The 20,414-nt window shown below is 39.1% G+C and overlaps 1 protein-coding gene across 3 annotated transcripts in view; it reads left to right on the top strand.

Moving 5' to 3' along the window:
- The window catches only part of TBC1D4 (TBC1 domain family member 4), a 216,650-nt gene that overhangs the window by 137,575 nt on the left and 58,661 nt on the right, over positions 1–20,414 (top strand). For all 3 annotated transcript variants that reach the window (XM_068984279.1, XM_068984278.1, XM_068984277.1), the window contains exons 5-7: positions 9,776–9,908; positions 16,339–16,430; positions 16,701–16,811. In XM_068984279.1, the coding sequence (XP_068840380.1) occupies positions 9,776–9,908; positions 16,339–16,430; positions 16,701–16,811 (336 nt within the window). The remainder of the gene's footprint in view (positions 1–9,775; positions 9,909–16,338; positions 16,431–16,700; positions 16,812–20,414) is intronic.

Raw genomic sequence — 20,414 nt, 5'->3', positions numbered from 1 at the left:
GTGACTAAAAATATGTCAGTATTTTCCCCTAAATTTTTTTTTATGTATTCTTCCACTTGAGTTACCTCTCCTAACCATTTTAGCAGAAATCTTTAGATGTATACATGACCATTCTTGGAAGCACAGCATTTATTAGACGTACATCTTCCCCCTCGATTTTCCCCAGGGAAATACCACCACTTAGAACAAAGTAAGCCAGGCTGCATTCTCCACACCTCCTTAATGCATGTTGCCATCCTCTTTGCTAACTCATTTGTAAAACTTTTTGTTTTGTATTGGGATATAGCTGATTAACAACGTTGTGATAGTTTTAGGCGAACAGCGAAGGGACCCAGCTATACATATATGTGTATCCATGCTCTCCCAAACTCCCCTCCCATCCCAGGCTGCCATATAACATTCAGCAGAGTTCCCTGTGCTATACAATAGGACCTTGCTGGTCATCCATTTTAAATCCTCTCTAGTAACTCTTGCCTTCCATGGTCCCAGCATGGACACTGAGTTGAGGAATAATGAAGAAATGGAGATGAATTGGTGCCAAGACACTTTCTGACTAGGGAATGTAGCATTCACCAGTTTTTACCCAAGAGGGATCCTTTTAAAGTTTTGTTCTCACTTTAGGCAGTTAGCCATACCAATGAAAACCACATGTTGATAGCCAAGTGGCCACCGTATTATATAGGTTTAGTTTAGGGCTTGGGATAGAAATTAAGGAGTTATTGTATAAAGAATGATTGAAGGTGTGGGGCTTGATGAGTATGCAGGAGGAAGAAAAAGAGAGAAGGCTAAAGAGAGCCAAGAACACAATCCTGGAAAATGCCAACTGAATAAGACTTAGGTAGAAAATGAGAAGGTAGGGTAATCTTGCCCCTTTCCCCACCCATCCACTGCCCCACTTGCCCCTCTTCCTTCCTTCCTCAGTCCCTCCTCCTAAGACTGATTCTTCCTCCATTGCAGAGCCTTGCTCTCCTACCCTTCCAAAACCTGTCATATTTTGTTTTGACTGTTCCATTTACACAACTTCCATATTTAGGAATCATAATGCATCCTTTTGAGCCATCTGTATCCACCTGTTTACAAAATCCTGCAAACCAGCAGTCCCCAACCTTTTTGGCACCAGGCACTGGTTTCATGGGAGACAGTTGTTCATGGAGGGGGGCTGGGATTGGTTTTGGGATAATTCTTTAAGGACTTTGTAACTGGGAGATATATGTATAATTATGACTGATTTTCATTGTTGCATAGCAGAAACCAACACAACATTGTAAAGCAATTTTCGTGCAACTAAAGAAAAGGAAGGAGCATGCAGTCTAGATCCCTCGTGTGTAGTGCACAGTAGGGTTTGTGCTCCTGTGAGAATCTAATGCCACGCTGATCTGACAGGAGGCAGAGCTCAGGTGGTAATGCGAGTGATGGGGAGCAGCTGTAAATACAGATGAAGTTTCGTTCACTTGCCCACCATCCACCTGCTGCTGTGAGGCCCAGTTCCTACCAGGCCATGGACCGGTATCCGTCTGTGGTCCCACAGTTGGGGACCCTTGCTATAAACTCAAAGGTAGAGTGTCCCTTATGTCCATCTTGCTTTCCTTTTTCTCTCTGTCTGGTATCTAAGTCTGGGCCTTCTTTAGAAAGACAATTGCCTTCGTGTCCTAACTAGTCTTCCTGCCACTGGTTTACTGTCATCTGTCTATATCCTACCTTACGTTGCAGTTTTTTTCTCACAAAATTTTCTCACTAAGGACCAGTTTATGCTTCCTTATTAAGAGACAAAATCTACATGGTCTAGCATGGCAGAAGGGCCTACCTCACGCTTCTCCAGTCCCCCTGAAAGCTCTCCCTCTCACCGCTGTGTCCTCCCACATGCTGTCCTCTGCGCCCAGCTGTCTCTAGGCCAGACTCCAGAGGCTGCTGTGACGACTGATGTGAGGTTGCGTTTATCTGGCTTGCTACTGAAGCCACAAATGGTTCATGCACAGGACACATAAGATCAAGGAGATACGTGGGTGGTGCAGCTCACAGAAATGCTGCTGACATTCTGAGCCAACTGTTGGCTACGTGGAGTGAGGGGTCTGCCTGTGAGAGGAGGGCAGAGCCAGGGCTCAGTGCTTTCATACCATCGGGTGGGGAATGCAACTGTGCCAGCCTTGAGGGTCCACCCCGCTACTATACAAGGAGACTGTGTATGTTCTTTCCGTATCCATTTTCACATTCTTTTCTCGCCTGCTTCACTGGATGGGAAGCAGGCCTCCTTTACTCAGCTCTGACTTGAATTCCTTTCCCCTTCTTTTCTACTGTGTACTTTTTAGGACTCTGTTTAAAGATAAACTCCTAGTAACCCCTTTTCTGACACTGTTTTCCAGGAATTGACCCCTTTCCTTGCTTTGTTGTCAGTGCTCTTGCTGTGCTTTGTTCATAGATCTCTAACAGTTGCTGCAAATCCATTATCTTGTGTGTTTGTTCACATATCTTTCCACCCCACTGGATGGTGAATCCTACAAGGTTAGGCTGTCCTTACTGTTGTATCCCCCAGTAGTTTCTAGAAGAGCAGGGGTTGGTAAGTATATTTTTCAGTGATAGAGTGTGTTATTCTTAACTTCAGGTAATCTTTTTATAGGTGCTGGTTAATCTCTGATGAGGGCTTCCCTGGTGGCTCAGATGGTAAAGAATCTGCCTGCAATGCAGGAGACCCAGGTTTGATCCCTGGGTTGGGAAGATCCCCTGGAGGAGGGCATGGCAACACACTCCAGTATTCTTGCCTAGAGAATTCCATGGACAGAGGAGCCTCCTAGGCTACAGTCTATGGGGTCGCAAAGAGTTGGACACAACTGAGTGACTAACAAAAAGAACAACAACAAATTTCTGATTACTGGATAACCTCCACCAAGAGGAAAACTGTAAAACCTTCTGATTTCTAACCTCTTTTACAAGTTTTGTTTTGTTTGTATTTTTTAGTATTTTTATTTTCCTCTCATGTAAAACTCAGGATGAGTTTTCAGAACAGGGAGTCAGAGCTGAAAGTCTAGGAACATGCTGCATTTTTCCATCTTGAGAAGTTCTGTGGCTCAGGCAACAGCCAAGACTGGCTGAGAATGTCTTCATGTTACATTGAAGTTGCATCAGAATATTAGTGCTGGCATCATTATTCTTAAGAAGGGGCCTGTGCTGGAATCTTTGAAATCCTGTTCACTCTTTTTTATCAGTAACCATCTTAACTGAATGGTGAGGCATCAGAATTGCAAGCTACAGGAAAAATTAAATATAAATTTCCTGTATAAAGGAGGATGGTTCCAGCAGCTGACATATAGAACAGTCAAATATTATATAGGTCTAAGCAGTGTTATGATTGATGTGGCTTGGTAGTTGTGAAAGACAAAATATTGCAAAACTGTACATGCTGACTTATCTACTCTGAGCACAGAGAATATGCAACTAGCTTTTTCTCTTGTTTCTTTGTAGAGATTGTTATGAATTGATAAACAGTACAATACGTCCCACACGTACGAGTTTCATTTTGAGAGCGTGTTTGTAAGTCCAATTTGTTCCTAAGTCCAGCAAAGTTAACCTATGTACCCAGCTAGCACAATTGGCTATATAGTACTGTACTGTGATAGGTTTCTAATACTTTTCACACAAATAATACATAAAAAACAGACAAAAACAATAAAGAAAACACTTTTTATCTTACAGTGCAGTACCTTGAAAAGTATAGTAGTACAGTACAACAACTGGGACATGGGGGCTGGCATCTAGTGGACAAGCAAGAAGAGTTACTGACTGGAGGAGGGAGAGAAGGTGGGAGATGGTAGAGCTGAAGGGTCATCAACAATAGGAGATGGGGGGCAATCTCAAATTTCACTCATGCCTCATGCTGATGGCACAGGTTCTGCTTCCTTGCTGGATTCAATTCCATCTACCCTCTTGAAAAAACAATCCAGTGATGTCCAGGTATTAGCTCTTTTTTTTCTCACCATCGATAACACAGTAACACTAGATTGCATCCTGAACAGCTGCTGCAATCTTTGTGTACCGGTCTATGTTTGAGTGCTGGGTCTCAAAAACTAACAGTGCCTGCTCAGATAAAGAAACTATCCTTGCCATTTCCTGTGTCATGAATCTCTTTGGTTCTTCAGTGACTTCTTCCTTTCGTCTTTGTCTTTTTTCTGGGCCTCCAGTTCTATCAGGTCTTCATTAGTAAGCTCCCCCTGTTGCTCACAACAGTACTGTGCAGTAAAGTACACAAAAGCACAACCACTTGTAGAGGCTGGACGCGTGTGACAATGTACGCCAGGCATGTGTGCTAACTTAACGTGATTTGACATGAGAACGCACGTTCATGTCTTTGAAGGTTCCCAACTTGAAGGGTTCCTGTAGAGGGGACTTACTGTGTAGAGTTCAGATGGGCCCTGGAGGGTTACTCGGGGAGTTTAGATGCTCAGTGCTCCTCCCTCCCTCCTTCCCTTGCTTCCTCCTTCCCTCCCTTCCTTCTTTTGTAAAATAACGCAAAACAGGTGGCTTAATCTTGTTTAACCACATTTGAGATTTCTGGAAAATATAATTTCTGCTTTCTCCAAAAGTGGTTTAAAAGGTATGAAAAAAATGGAAGTGACTACTGTTCATAGACAGAAAAAGTAGAACTCCTCAGATCCACAGATCCACACAGTAGTAACCAGGGAAAGTAAAACTAGTAAAACAAAGCAACACCCCTCCCCCCTCAAAAAAAAATCCACATTACCAAGACCCAGGCTTTGTGTGGGGTTAAGAGTGTAGATTTTCCCAGAGAATTAGGCTAGATAATCTTTTGAAGTCCTTATATATTCTGTGATTCTCATTCTTAAATGCCATAAGAACTTAAGCTTGGTAGGGAAATGTTTATGAGCACTATTTTCATTATGGAATTTCTCCTTAATATTATAAATTAGCTTTCTTTGTTCCATCTCATAATTTTCTCTGGAAATTTAATTTTTCTGATGGTCACACTAAGAATACTTTCTTTTTGTTCCATATGGTTGATTTCTCTTTACTCATTCCTTTAGTGTTAAACTTTTAACATTTCCTAGGATTTTTTGTTGTTGCTGAATCTAAACTAAAACAATTAAGTTATTCACAGTGCTAATTTAATTTCCCGGAGTTTAAGCAAACTCAGGGAGTTGGTGATGGACAGGGAAACGTGACCTACTGCAGTCCGTGGGCTCTCAAAGAGTTTGACACGACTGAGCGACTGAACTGAATTTAACTTCATAGTACTAATTTAACTTTTAGTTGCTCTGATACCATCATAGAATTTATAAACCATCTATAAAATGGTAGATTAAAACAAAGTAAAACACTGAAAATTTTACAAGTAAAATTTTAGTAATATTAATGGCTGGGAGAAATCAGTAGCCACATTTCAGTCACCATTGAAATGATCTCGTTTTGTCTAGAAATGGATTAAAAAATCATGAAAGTTCAGTATTTCCATTGGAGGCCTTTTACATTATTACTAAATAATAAATAATAAATCTACCTGAAAGTTAAACACATGACTAACCCCTTCACTGCCTTAAATAAATGAGAAACAAGAAAACAATGGTAAATATCTATGTAAGTCATTGAAATTGCTTTTGAATACAATACATAACAAGGCAAATGAAATGAAAATGCAAAGTCACTAAAGCATGTAGTGCTTTTATTTTTAAGCATTAGAAATCTTTATTTTTTTTAAATTATAGTATAAAAGAGCAGATTATGAATACTTCATTTTTTGTACATAGAATGATGTAAAATTATTGATGAGCTTCTTAAAAAGTTATAGTAAAACATAGCTGGCTAATCACTGGCTACTTGGTCCTTTAAGCAATATCAGAAGAATAAAGTGTCTTTTAAAATTTTTTATTGGAGGATAATGGCTTTATGATGTTTTATTGATTTCTGTCACACAATAATGTAAATCAACTATATATATACATATATCCCCTCCTTCTTGAATCTCACCCCCATCCCACCCCTCTAGGTTGTCACAGAGCACCAGGCTGAGCTCCTTGTGTTATGTAGCAATTTCCCACTAGCTTTCTATTTTATCCATGGTATTATATCAGGTGGCACTAGTGATAAAGAACCCACCTGCCAATGCAGGAGGTAAGAGGCTTGGGTTTGATCCCTGGGTCAGGCAGATTCCCCTGGAGGAGAGCAAGGCAACCCACTCCAGTATTCTTGCCTAGAGAATCCCATGGACAGAGGATCCTGGCAGGCTACATACAGTCCGTAGGGTCACACAGTGTCAGACATGACTGAAGCAACTTAGCATGCATGCAGGCATTAGATTTCAGTGCTACTCTCAGTTTGTCCTACCCTCTCCTTCCCCCACTATGTCCAGGTGAATGGATAGAGAAGTTGTGCAACATATATACAGTGGATTATTACTCAGTCATAAAAAGGAACAAATCTGAGTTAGTTGAACTGAGGTGGACAAACCTAGAGCCTGTTATACAGAGTGAAGTACGAGAAAAACAGGTATTTTATATTAATGCATATATATGAAGTCTAGGAAAATGGTACTGATGAACCCATTTGCGGGGCAGAAATAGAGATATAGAGAATGGACTTGTGGATAAATTTTCTTTTTATTCCAGGTTCTTCCTACACTCAGATGCAACAGTGAAGTAACTCCTTTAAGTAATAACTTTTTCTTAAACCAGGCCATAAGGGAAGGGAGAAAAAGGCCTTTTAAAAAGGGCTTATGTGTACGAGGGTTCTTTTTCCTCAACATCGTCTCCAATACTTGTTATTAAATATTTCTTATCTTTTGGGTAATAGCTATTCTGATATGTGTGTGAGGTAATATCTCAATTGTGGTTTTGATTTGCATTTCCCTAAAAATTAGTGATGTTAAGCATCTTTTCATGTGGCTGTTGGCCTTTTGTTTTGGTAGAAATATAAACTGGTGTTGCCACTATGGAAAACAATATGGAGATTCCTCAAAAAATTAAGAATAGAATTATCATGTGGCCTAGCAATTTCTGGGTATTTATCTGAAAAAACTGAAAACACTAATTTGAAAAGATATGCACTGCTCTGTTCATTGTGGTATTATTTACAAGAGCCAAGATATGGTATCAGTGGAAGTGTCCATCAGTGGATGAATGGATAAAGAAGATGTGATGTGTGTATATATATATACACACACGTATGTGCTGTGTTTCGTTGCTCAGTCATGTCTGACTCTTTGTGACCCCATGGTCTGTAGCCTGCTAGGCTCCTCTCTCCATGAGATTTCCCAGGCAAGAATACTGCCATTTCCTTCTCCAGGGAATCTTCCCAATGCAGAGATTGAACCCAGGTCGCCTCCATTGCAGGTAGATTCTTTACCATCTGAGCCACCAGGGAATATATATATATATAATATACGTATAATGGATTATTATTCAGCCATATAAAAACATGAAATCTTGCCATTAATGACAACATGACTGGACCTAGACCTTGAAGGTATTATGCTATGAGAAATAAGTATGATTTCCCTCATATGCAGAGTATAAAAAATAAAACAAAAACAAACACATACACTCAAAGAATGGATTGGTGGTTACCAGAGGGACCAGGGGTGGGAGAGAGCAGAATGGTAAAGGGGTCAACTGTATGGTGACAGATGGAAGTGAGACTTTGGTGCTAAGGACACTGTGTATACAGAAGTTGAATTAAATGCTGTACTGTGAAACTTAAATAATGTTGTAAACAAATGTTACCTCAATAAAAACAGAACAAGACAAAGCATAGTTTATAAAGCATGTGAATGGTTTTGAATATCAGAGGTAGTTTGGATGAGGCCCTGGTACTATACAGCTCCCCATGCAGGTTTTAGACTTTGACCTCAGTTCTACAGTGGGTGAGAAAACTACACTTTCCTCTGATGATTGTGCCACAGAGGAGGAAACGTGGCCTGAAGTTGGCTTAACAATGCCTGGAGGATGAGCTGTTGGTTGACCTCCAAGAAACAACCAGGAAATCAGAATGCTAGAGTCCAACTTCTTGACTAAGTCATTGGAAGAGCAAGGAAGAAACAGGCTGGCAGTTTTCAAGCTCTTGACCTAGTGGTGAGACCCAGCTATTAGACAGGACGATGTCAGAAGTTCTTAGTGTCACAAATCAGAAGCAAAATGTTAATATTAATAAATAGAAGCCATAGAGAAAAGACAGGAGTTCTCATCACAAGGACCAAAAAAAAAAATCTGTTTATTTAATCTTGCATCTATCTGAGATGACGATGTTCACTAAACTTATTGTGATAACTATTTCATGATGCATGTAAGTCAAATCATATTGTACATCTCAGACTTATACAGTGCTGTATGTCGATTATATCTCAGTAGAACGCTAGGAAAAGAAACTTCAGCAGCCTTCATAGAATTTCCCCAAGATTATTATTTTTTTTAATTTTTAAAAGGTATATTTATTTTTAATTGGAGGAAGATTGCTTTACAGTATTGTGTTGGTTTCTGCCATACATCAACATGAATTAGCCGCTTATTCCTTGGAAGAAAAGTTATGACCAACCTAGATAGCATATTGAAAAGCAGAGACACTACTTTGCCAACAAAGGTCCGTCTAGTCAAGGCTATGGTTTTTCCTGTGGTCATGTATGGATGTGAGAGTTGGACTGTGAAGAAAGCTGAGCACCGAAGAATTGATGCTTTTGTACTGTGGTGCTGGAGAAGACTCTTGAGAGTCCCTTGGACTGCAAGGAGATCCAACTAGTCTATTCTAAAGGAGATCAACCCTGGGATTTCTTTGGAGGGAATGATGCTAAAGCTGAAACTCCAGTACTTTGGTCACCTCATGCGAAGAGTTGACTCATTGGAAAAGACTCTGCTGCTGGGAGGGGTTGGGGGCAGGAGGAGAAGGGGATGACAGAGGATGAGATGGCTGGATGGCGTCATCAACTCGATGGACGTGAGTCTGAGTGAACTCCAGGAGTTGGTGATGGACGGGGAGGCCTGGTGTGCTGCAATTCATGGGGTCTCAAAGAGTCGGACACGACTGAGCGACTGAATTGAGCTGAACTGATAAATATCTTTTCTCCCTCTTGAACCTCCCTCCCACTTACCATGTTATTTATTGAGCTGGTTTCTCCCAGAACTTTGGTTAAACACACGTTCAGTTGTTGCACTAAAAATGATCCAAAAGGATAAAGTCAATAAGATACGTATTAACACAAGTGAATGTTAGATTTATTTTGTTGCTTCCTATGCATTGCAGGCAAAACTTCCAAAGATATCTTTATCTGATAAACTACTTTAATTAAACAAAGACCTTAGATAACCAACAATGACCTACTGTATAGTACAGGAAACTCTACTCAATATTCTGTGATAACCTGTATGAGAAAAGAATCTGATGAAGAATGAATATATATATATGTATAACTGAATCACTTTGCTGTCTACCTGAAACAAAACTAAATCAACTATAATTCTATAAAATTTTAAAAAAGAAAACAAAGTTCTGATTGACTATCATTTAACTGATAGCATAGTACTCCATGGGATTCAAAAACAGCATTCAAGTAACAGGTCAGTACTGTTGTACTATACATATTAAAATAGTCTTATTTCATCCAGTTTCCAATTTTATGTATAATTAATTGAAGGTCTAACTTCAAGACAATGTTTTCTCTCTATCATCAAATTACATTATTAAGATTTAGTAGGCATCAACAAAGCCTCACATTGCTATTGGGCTTTTAATATGTTACCCTGAAGGCAAACGTTTGCAGACCTGGCCTCTGTTTTTCTTGTAGGTTGATGAGGTAATGCTGACTCTGAAACAGGCTTTCAGCACGGCCGCTGCCCTGCAGAGTGCCAAGACCCAGATTAAGCTGTGTGAGGCCTGCCCCATGCACTCTTTGCATAAGCTCTGTGAAAGGATCGAAGGTATAGTATAAGTTGGCCTTGGCAGACAGGAGTTTGCTTTGGCGTTGAGGAAGTGAGAAAGTTGCTACTGTTGTTGAATGCTTCTTTGTTTTGAGGTGAACCAAGAGCCCTAAGAATCATTTCTCACATCCAGTCAAATTTGTGCAGTCAGTCTCTCCTAGGTGCTTGGCTCTTTTTCCTTTTTTTTATTTTTTAACTTTTTTTTCCAGAGGCAGACTCCAGGGAGGAACTTGCATTTCCCACAGTTCTTAAGACTCTACTGTGTGCACAGTGGGAACTGACCAAATATTTGTTGAATGAATGAAGAGAGACAAACCCTCCCAGAATGTTGATTATAGATTTTTTTCTCTTCTCACTTGATGATGTGTTTTCTTTTCCCTAAAGGTTTAGAACAGGAATGAAAGTTTCCTAACTTTTGAGGGACATTTGAAAATCACCCAGATAATAGACATGATGTCATAAAGCAAGTTGAAAAAAAAAAGGGTTCTGAAGAGTGAGAGGGGCATGAGGAACAGGTGATTCTAGCTCAGTTTTCCTTTCTTCTCCTTATCCCCTAATAAAAAAGGTTGAAAGCTACTGCACCTGAGAGGACACACAATTTAATAGACACTTGTTAAGTATCTGTTGGGCTGGCCAAAAAATTTTTGGTCAATTCAAGTTTTTCTAAATCTGCTTATGGAAAAACCCAAACAAACTTTTTGGCCTACCCAAAATCATGTTCTGGGTAGTGTGCTCAGCACTGGGGATGCAGAGATGATTGAGATGCAGACTGTGCCTTCAGGAAGTTTATAGTCTGAAGGAAAGGCAGGCTTGGGAACAAGTAAATGTAATTCAGTATGATAGATGTTAATGTTGATGGGGAGAGGTTGAGCTATAGAATAAAGCAGAGAATGTATGAGCCATAATAAGTGTAAATTGTGATATCTGTTAAGTAGGCAGGAAAATCATAGGCACATGGCAAAATTTTTTGAATTTCCACTCACCTGTGTGAATAAGGACTATTTAAATATAACAGTCAAATTTTAAAATTTATAATATTTTATAGAAATGCCTTGTTTTCAAACATATATATAACCTTTACAAAAATGGAACAATTTTTGATGTATGGTAAAGGGAATATAAGTCTGGGGAGAAAAGTCTGAGTGATTCAAGAGATGGTGTTGGATCAGTTTGCCATCCAGAGAGACAAAGATTCCTTCTATGTATCTACTGAAAATACATTCTAGAGGGATCAAAGTCTTCAATGTAAACAAGCAAAATGCTAAAATCATTAAAATAAAAATATTATTTAGTCCCTAAACGAGAAAGCCTTTATTAAGACACAGAAATGCAGAAACTACCAAAAGAAGACATTGACAGATTTGATTTCATAAAATCTTAACATTTTTACAAAACAACAACTGCTTACTTGGAAGTTAAATGATGAGCAACAAATGAGGAGATAGCAGACTGCTGTTCGGTATTTGTGAGGACTGTTATTATCTGTAAGAAAAAGATAAAACCACCAGTAGGAAATTATGCAAATCATATTTTAAAAAAAGCTCCTTTAAAAATTTTAGTTTTAGAGATCTCTGTAAAGAAAGAGAATGCAAACTATACATCCAGAATTAGTAGGGCCATCCCAAGATCTTGAATGGACTGAAATTTAAGGTCCACAAACTTCAAGGTATGTGTGTATCTGAAAGGAGCAAAGGAAGGGTTCATATTGACTGAGAAAGATTCACACAGATTCTTTTCCTAAGGCCTTGGCTAACACCTTCTGATACAATTTTTTACCCTGTCTTTGACATTAGGCTAAGAGAATATAAGATAGGGCAGTGCTCTGATAGTAAAAATGAAAGGAATAACAGTAAGACAGATATTCTTACTGTGTCTTACTGTGTCTCAGCACTATTGTGGTTTCCATATCTTGGACCACTTCATCCATATAGAAATCCCACAAGATAGGTGCTGTTTTTAATCCTCATTTTACTCATAAGGAACAGGCACTGAAATGCATAGTGGGTAATAACTATCACATCCTCACTACTTAGGAGGGGCAGAATCAGGATTTGAACTTGTTCGATCTGATTCCACAGCAACTTGATGCTTCTTTCTGGAAGAATATCAGAAAGCAAGGATTTTCAGGATCACACTGTCCTGAAGCCATGGCATCAGTGTGTTTCCCCAAAGGCTTTTTTCATTGGGGCAGGATAACTGTGGATTCTGAACTTGTGTTATGTACAAAGTATAAAGTGGGAAAAAGGACTGTATTCAGATTCAACACAAATTAATGTGAGTAGAAAGTGAAAAAGATAGGAGTATATATAAGTATTTAGGAGTATCTAGATATTAGTATTTCATGTAGCTTACTCAGAATTATAGAGTCCTGTCAATACATTTGGCTGCATTAATATGGAGTTCTTTTTGTACTAAAAAAGAAAGAAAGAAAAGGAGTAGATACGTATGCCAACTTCTTCTATGCCTATATTAAGGACATAGACCAGGAAGAGTAGCATAGTCATGTTGGTGGACCAGAGTGAATCCAGGAAGCAGTGTCTGAGAGCACCATCTCTAGGACCCATCCTCAGCACGTGAAACCAAAGTGATGCTGAGCATTGTGGAGATGGAACAGTTATCCTCAATCTTGTTTTCCTACAATAACTTGTGTGAGGGCTAAATAATATACTTACCTCTCAGGACTGGTTAATTCACTAATCAGTGATTCCAAATTGGAAGCCAAATCAAATTCAAGGCAGTGTAGGGGGCATGCATAGTTTGAAAATAAATAATATACAGCTGTTTGCAATTCTTCCATTGAAATAAAAGACTGAGGAAACTTCCTGGGCTATAGATTTAGTTACATACTTCAAGTAAATACCCTGTTTACTTTTCTCCTTTTTAATCTTTTATCCTCCTACACATGCTAATAACATACTGGAATAATAACCAACATAAAACAAACAAACCAAAAAACCCCACTCATGTGAATCAGTTTCTTAATATACGGCCTGAGGAGACTTTGCCAGCAAATAATAAGCTGTGGTAGTGTGTGACATCACACCATCAAAATGAATTTTAGTGTTTCTGAACAATAGAACAATAAAGTTTTTAAAATTTCTACACAACAAAGCAAAAACCCTTAGCAATATCAAAAGACCAAAATAGAAAAAAACTTAAAAACCAAACTGGGCAAAATATTTGCAACTCATGTCACAGACTAAGCTTTTAATTTATCAAAAAAGTAAAGAGCTCTCAGAAATAAACAACAAAATATTAAAAAAAAAAAACAACCCAAATGGGCAAGGGGCTTTTAAAAATATAAAAAAGATGTAGAGCTTGATATAAAATAAGAGATAATTATATTAAAATAATACTGAGACACATTTTTCACCAATCAGATTTATTTAATTCCACAAATCAATCAATGTAATTCACCACATTAACAAATTGAAAAATAAAAGCCATATGATTATCTCAATAGATGCAGAGAAGGCCTTTGACAAAATTCAACATCCATTTATGATAAAAACTCTCCAGAAAGCAGGAATAGAAGGAACATACCTCAACATAATAAAAGCTATATATGACAAACCCACAGTAAACATTATCCTCAATGGTGAAAAATTGAAAGCATTTCCCCTAAAGTCAGGAACAAGACAAGGATGCTGACTGTCACTGCTACTATTCAACATAGTTCTGGGAGTTTTGGCCACAGCAATCAGAGCAGAAAAAGAAATAAAAGAAATCCAAATTGGAAAAGAAGAAGTAAAACTCTCACTGTTTGCAGATGACATGATCCTCTACATAGAAAACCCTAAAGACTCCACCAGAAAATTACTAGAGCTAATCAATGAATATAGTAAAGTTGCAGGATATAAAATCAACACACAGAAATCCCTTGCATTCCTATACACTAATAATGAGAAAGTAGAAAAAGAAATTAAGGAAACAATTCCATTCACCGTTGCAACGAAAAGAATAAAATACTTAGGAATATATCTCCCTAAAGAAACTAAAGACCTATATATAGAAAACTATAAAACACTGATGAAAGAAATCAAAGAGGACACTAATAGATGGAGAAATATGCCATGTTCATGGATCAGAAGAATCAATATAGTGAAAATGAGTATACTACCCAATGCAATCTACAAATTCAATGCAATCCCTATCAGCTACCAGCGATATTTTTCACAGAACTAGAACAAATAATTTCAAGATTTGTATGGAAATATTTTAAAATTTAAATATTAATAATACATTCTATTGGTGATGGACAGGGAGGCCTGGCATGCTGCAGTTCATGGGCTCGCAAAGAGTCGGACACGACTGAGTGACTGAACTGACCTGAACTGAACGTGATCACAGATTTTCGCAGCATTTTGTTGTATATTGCACAAAGAAATGTAGAGCTGAGAAGTTTCTAGAAGCTTTTCTTCTTTCTGGTTCTCATTATATACCACACAGTGGTTTAAAACAGGTCCAGTGGTGGCCCTGTACATGTTCTACACACCATGATAGGAATTCTAGTTTTTTTTTTTTAAACAATGCATATTTTGTGGTAAATCTCTCCTAGGGATTTTAAAGTGCAGTCTACCTTTAAGAGTCATTAAATATGAATAGCTGGATAACCTCTTTCTAATCACAGTACAGTAGCAATATTATAAGTGACCCCTAACTATGTAGATCTGTTTCTTAAAAATGGATAATCAGGCAAATCATTATTAATATGAATTTTACTTCCCCTTTTAAAAAAATTAAAACAAAATGTTTTTATGGAAAAGATGTGTGCTTGAGGATTTAATCTAAATTATGTGTAGAAGTGCAATGGATATATGAATAACATGATATAAGAATATAAACATTTTATTGGGAAAATTGTAACACTAAAAAATGTCCCTAAGTACTAATGATGTCCTTGAAGTTTCATTACCAAGACCTGCATAAAGGGGAGAGCTTCCTACCTAATAAGCTTCAGCTCTGCTTTTTAATATTAGTGGTTATTTTTTCTTTTTTGAATGTCCAGTTTTAAGCTTAGAGATTTTGGCTAAGGCTAATAGTATCCTAAGAGCTTCTAGGATGGCTAAGTTTGTTAGTACCTTCAGTGGTGTCTGGTTAGCTGTCAACAGCTAACCATGGCAGCTATTTTTCATGGCAAATAGATGGGGAAACAGTGGAAACAGTGTCAGACTTTATTTTTCTGGGCTCCAAAATCACTGCAGATGGTGATTGCAGCCATGAAATTAAAAGATGCTTACTCCTTGGAAGGAAAGTTATGACCAACCTAGACAGCATATTAAAAAGCAGAGAAATTACTCTGCCAACAAAGGTCCCTCTAGTCAAGGCTATGGTTTTTCCAGTGGTCATGTATGGGTGGAATGTGAAGAAAGCTGAGTGCAGAAGAATTGATGCTTTAGAACTGTGGTGTTGGAGAAGACTCTTGTGAGTCCCTTGGACTGCAGGGAGATCCAACTGGTCCATCCTAAAGGAGATCAGTCCTGGGATTTCTTTGGAAGGAGTGATGCTAAAGCTGAAACTCCAATACTTTGGCCACCTCATGTGAAGAGTTGACTCATTGGAAAAGACTCTGATGCTGGGAGGGATTGGGGGCAGGAGGAGAAGAGGACAACAGAGGATGAGATGGCTGGATGGCATCACCGACTCGATGGATGTGAGTTTGAGTGAACTCAGGGAGTTGGTGATGGACAGGGAGGCCTGGCGTGCTGGGGTTCATGGGGTCTCAAAGAGTTGGACATGACTGAGCGACTGAACTGAACTGAACTGAGACATTTTTTGTTAATAAGTCTGACTTCAAGATCACTCATAGGGGTCATTGTTTTTGGTGAGGAGATTTTCCATTTAATTATTTCATTGCAGTGTTCCAAGGTTTTTTGTAGGCAGGAACACAACTCCTTGAGAAGGTTTAACTTCAGAGCCTGCTGGTGAAGGGACAACCTGCAGTGCATTTTATTTATGTATGTGTGTATATATATATATATATATACACACACATATACACACACACACACACACACACACACATATATATATACACACACACACACACACATATATATATACATATTTATGAGTGGTAAAGAATCTGCCTGCCAGTTCAGGGTTCAGTCCCCAGGGTTAGTGTTTCTGGACATGATCACAGATTTTCCCAGCATTTTGTTGTATATTGCACAAAGAAATGCAGAGCTGAGAAGTTCCTAGAATTTTTTCTTCTTTCTAATTCCCTGGGTCAGTCTCTGGGTTGGGAAGATCCCTGGGAGAAGGAAATGGCAACCCATTCCAGTATTCTTGCCAGGAAAATCCTATGAACAGAGAAGCTTGGTAAGCTACAGTCCATGGGGTCGCAAAGAATCAGACACAACTGGGTGACTAACATATATATCTCTTTGGCTAGAACCTGTTTAACATGAATCCCCATCATTTCCCTTAGGTCTCTACCCACCAAGAGCCAAGCTGGTAATACAGAGGCACCTCTCATCCTTGACAGATAACGAGCAAGCTGACATCTTTGAACGTGTTCAGGTAACATGATTTATAGTCCTCACAAATAAGATATAAAGAATGAGAATTGGATCCTGATTTTTGAGTTTCTATTTCCATTTCTCTATCTGAAATGAAAGATAGGTATCCCACTATGTTCTCTGATAGTTACTAGAAGCCCCTATTGTTCCTAAGAGCAGCTAAGTGCTTAGCTTTATTTATGTTTGTCTACCAGACAGATAAAATTAAATGAGAATAAAACAGTGGATGTTGTCTTCCCATAATGTACTGTTGTTGGTCTGTCTTCAACAGAAAATGAAGGCAGTCAATGACCAGGAGGAGAATGAACTTGTGATTTTACATCTGAGGCAGCTATGCGAAGCCAAGCAGAAGACACATGTTCATATCGGGGAAGGCCCATTGGTGAGATGTTTGCTCCCTGACTGATTTTTGTTTTTTTCATATATTCAGTCAAAATTTCATAGAAGTTGTAAAAGGAGTTTGTTTGCTTTGTGTTCTCATCTTTAGGGTTAAGCCCTAATCATTCTTTCCCTCCTAGCATCTCAGAAATTTTATAGTAAATTTTAGCAAGCATTGGCACATGGAGATAAAATTTTGATGCTTTTAAAATGTAAAAAAATTGTGAATTTTGATAGAAAACCAGTAATAGCAAATGCTCATGATTTAGAATGAATGTGTATATTTTAGTAATACTAATCCATTATTTTATTTCAAATCCATATGAACATCTTATTTCATTAAAAACTTACACAGCCTTGAGCAATATTAAGCAAACATGCAAAGAAGAAGTAATGTCATGGAAACGGCGCTCCTGATTGCAAACTAAGGGATGATATTTCTGTGCACATGGTTTAGAATGTGTTCTCAGCTGCATGTAGATAAAGCAAGACCACTGGCAATGACATCTAAGGAAATTATGACATATTTACCTCAATAACACTAATTCAGGTTATATTTTTATTTCATTTTGTTCAGAACAAATCACTTGCCATGTGATAAGTGATTCCTTAATTATTTATTGTACAAGTACTTCTAGAGGACCTTCTACGAGCCAAGCTATATGATAATGTGACAAAAAAGACATCAATGATGATACAGCCTGCAGAGAGAAGCTCAAATAATCCAAAAGGGAATGCAAACCTAAATATTAAAAGTGAAAAGTATTAGTTGCTCAGTCCTTTCTGACTCTTTGCAGCCATAAATATTAATAGATACATGTAGTACAGGCAACAAGATAGCTTTTTAAAAGAATGTGCAGTGAACATGAAGTGGCTATGTGTTTGCTTTGGAACCAGAGCAGGGAGTGAGGGTAGAGGAAAGCATGAAAGAATTGGAGAGGAAGAGATTTTAGGGGGAGGGTGGGGCTGGAATTTTAGGGGAGATAAAATTTTCTAATCAGAACAGTTGAGGATTTGTGTTTTAAGAAGGAACACTGAGCAGTTAAGCAGTAACTTTGTGACCATGAGTGAACATACTCCTTGCAGGCCCTCCAAGGACATACTGGGTTTTTAGGGTTTGCTTGAGAGGCAGGAGGAGGAGGGGACAACAGAGGATGAGATGGCTGGATGGCTTTACCGACTCAATGGACGTGAGTTTGAGTGAATTCCAGGAGTTGGTGATGGACAGGGAGGCCTGGCGTGCTGTGATTCATGGGGTCGCAAAAAGTCAGACACGACCGAGCGACTGAACTGAACTGAACTGGGGATTGATGGGGGATAAGGCTGGAGGCTAAGCAGTGGTGAGATGATAAAGAGCCTTAAGTGCTATGCCTGACTTTGTCATTGAAGGATTTCAGGTAAAAGCAAGAGAAAATCAGATTTGTACTTTAAAGAGATAACTCTTCTGTCATAGTGATGGTCGGTTTATGGGGCTGGTTGGGGAGTGAGGGGGTTACCAGTGCCAGGACTGAAGTAACATTTTTGAATTGGGAGACTGGTAATAGACTATGTGAGAAATGATTCATTTATCAAGTACATACTATGTACTAGGCAATAGAGATGAATAATGACAGCTCTTATCTGACCTCTAACTGTTAAGAAGGAAAAACCAACATGTAATCAAATGAAGTGAAAATGGAAGTACAGTGTGGTTAGCACAGTGATATATAAGTATGTTCTAGACAGAGATAGCACTGGGACATAAATAGATTGAATGATTCTATCTTGAAAAATTTATTTTGTCTTAGAGGCTAAACTGGAGCCCTGGAGACGTAAGGGAGGCACTGAGTCAAGAGCTATTTGGGAAGCATAATCCTTAGGACTTGGTGACTGATTGGATAGATACGTTTAGGATGGGAAAGGGTCTTGCTGGGAGAGACTTCAGGGTTTCAAATTTGGAAGAACTGGGTGTAATAGCTAAGAAATACACAAAGAAGACAAGAGTAGGGCAGAAGATGGAAATAAGAAAGAAAAATTCAATTTTGCAAGTGTGTTTGAGATATAATTAGAAAATGGATTTGGTGCTCGTAGAATTTGAGTTGACATTATTAATACAGAAGACAGTGAGCTTTGGCACAGGTTTGAAGTCAAAGGCGGGTGTTCTGAGGGATACCCACATTTTAGGCAATGAGTAAATTAAAATGGAGCCAGTAATAGACTGAAAGGGAATAATGAGGTAGAAAGATTTATTATGGTATGACCAAGGTAGGAGAAAAGTTCAAGTAAGATCAGTGATGTCCAGTGACACAAGAAGGTCAAGAAATTTAAAGAGTAAAATCTGTTAACGGGTTTGCTTAAATCGGTCATTGATGATAATAGTCATGTTGACCAGAAGGCCAAAGGCAGTATGTGAGTCGTGACACAAATTTTCTATATGATGGAGAGAACTCAAGGTCACAGAGGAGGTTTTAACAATTTATGTATGTTTTCCTGCCAGTATACTTAAATTCCTTCCTCTTGCTCTCCTTTGCTCTTTCTTTTCCTTTCTTCCTTCCACTAGTATTCACTGAGTGGGCTTCCCAGGTGGTTCGGTGGTAAAGAACTTGCCTGCAGTATAGGAGATGTATGTTCGATCCCTGGGTTGGGAAGATCCCCTGGAGAAGGAAATAGCAAGCCACTCCAGTATTCTTGCCTGGAGAATCCCATGGACAGAGAAGCCTGGCGGGCTACAATCCATGGGGTAGCAAAGAGTGGGACATGGCTTAGAGACTGCTGCTGCTGCTACTGCTGCTGCTAAGTCGCTTCAGTCGTGTCCGACTCTGTGCGACTCCATAGATGGGGAGCCCACCAGGCTCCCCCGCCCCTGGGATTCTCCAGGCAAGAACACTGGAGTGGGTTGCTATTTCCTTCTCCAATGCATGAAAGTGAAAAGTGAAAGGGAAGTCACTCAGTCGTGTCCCATTCTTTGCGACCCCATGGACTGCAGCCTACCAGGCTCCTCCGTCCATGGGATTTTCCAGGCAAGAGTACTGGAGTGGGGTGCCATTGCCTTCTGCGGCTTAGAGACCCAACAACAGTAAATTCACTGAGTAGCTGCTCTGTCAGGCACTGCGCTCAGTGACAATACGATTTCCCTATTTCAGTTGTGTCATTCATCCCAAAGCCTTAGAATAATGAGTATCCTAGTCCTATACACAGCCAGAACCCAGTCCAGCCCTCATTCCGATCCACTGTTTATCAGTAACTCCTTAGAAGATCCTGTGGCACCAACTCCACTACAGACCTCTGTTGTCTCCTGTGTAGACTGTGCTGAAGCCTCCCATCTGATCTTCCAGTCTCTGATTTCCCAGTCCTTCGGGTGACTTTTGAACACTCTTTTCACATAAATCTTCCCCAAACATTACTTTCACAGTGATATTCTTCTGCTTATAAATTGTAATCAGTGATTCTTCCTAATTATCCAGCATTTAAGATCAACGTTTTATCTCCAGCTTCACTTTCCCACTTTCCACTCACTTCCTTCTGTTACAGTCAACTATCTGTACTGACATCCCGTCCTGTGAGCATCCCAGCCTTTATGATTTTGCCAGCATCATTCCCGGTGTTGGGAAAGTCTTCACCCTTTTTT

Source organism: Capricornis sumatraensis, chromosome 12 (genome assembly GCF_032405125.1).
Source record: "Capricornis sumatraensis isolate serow.1 chromosome 12, serow.2, whole genome shotgun sequence".
Taxonomy (NCBI): Eukaryota; Metazoa; Chordata; class Mammalia; order Artiodactyla; family Bovidae; genus Capricornis; species Capricornis sumatraensis.
This window is presented reverse-complemented; position numbering and strand designations above follow the sequence as displayed.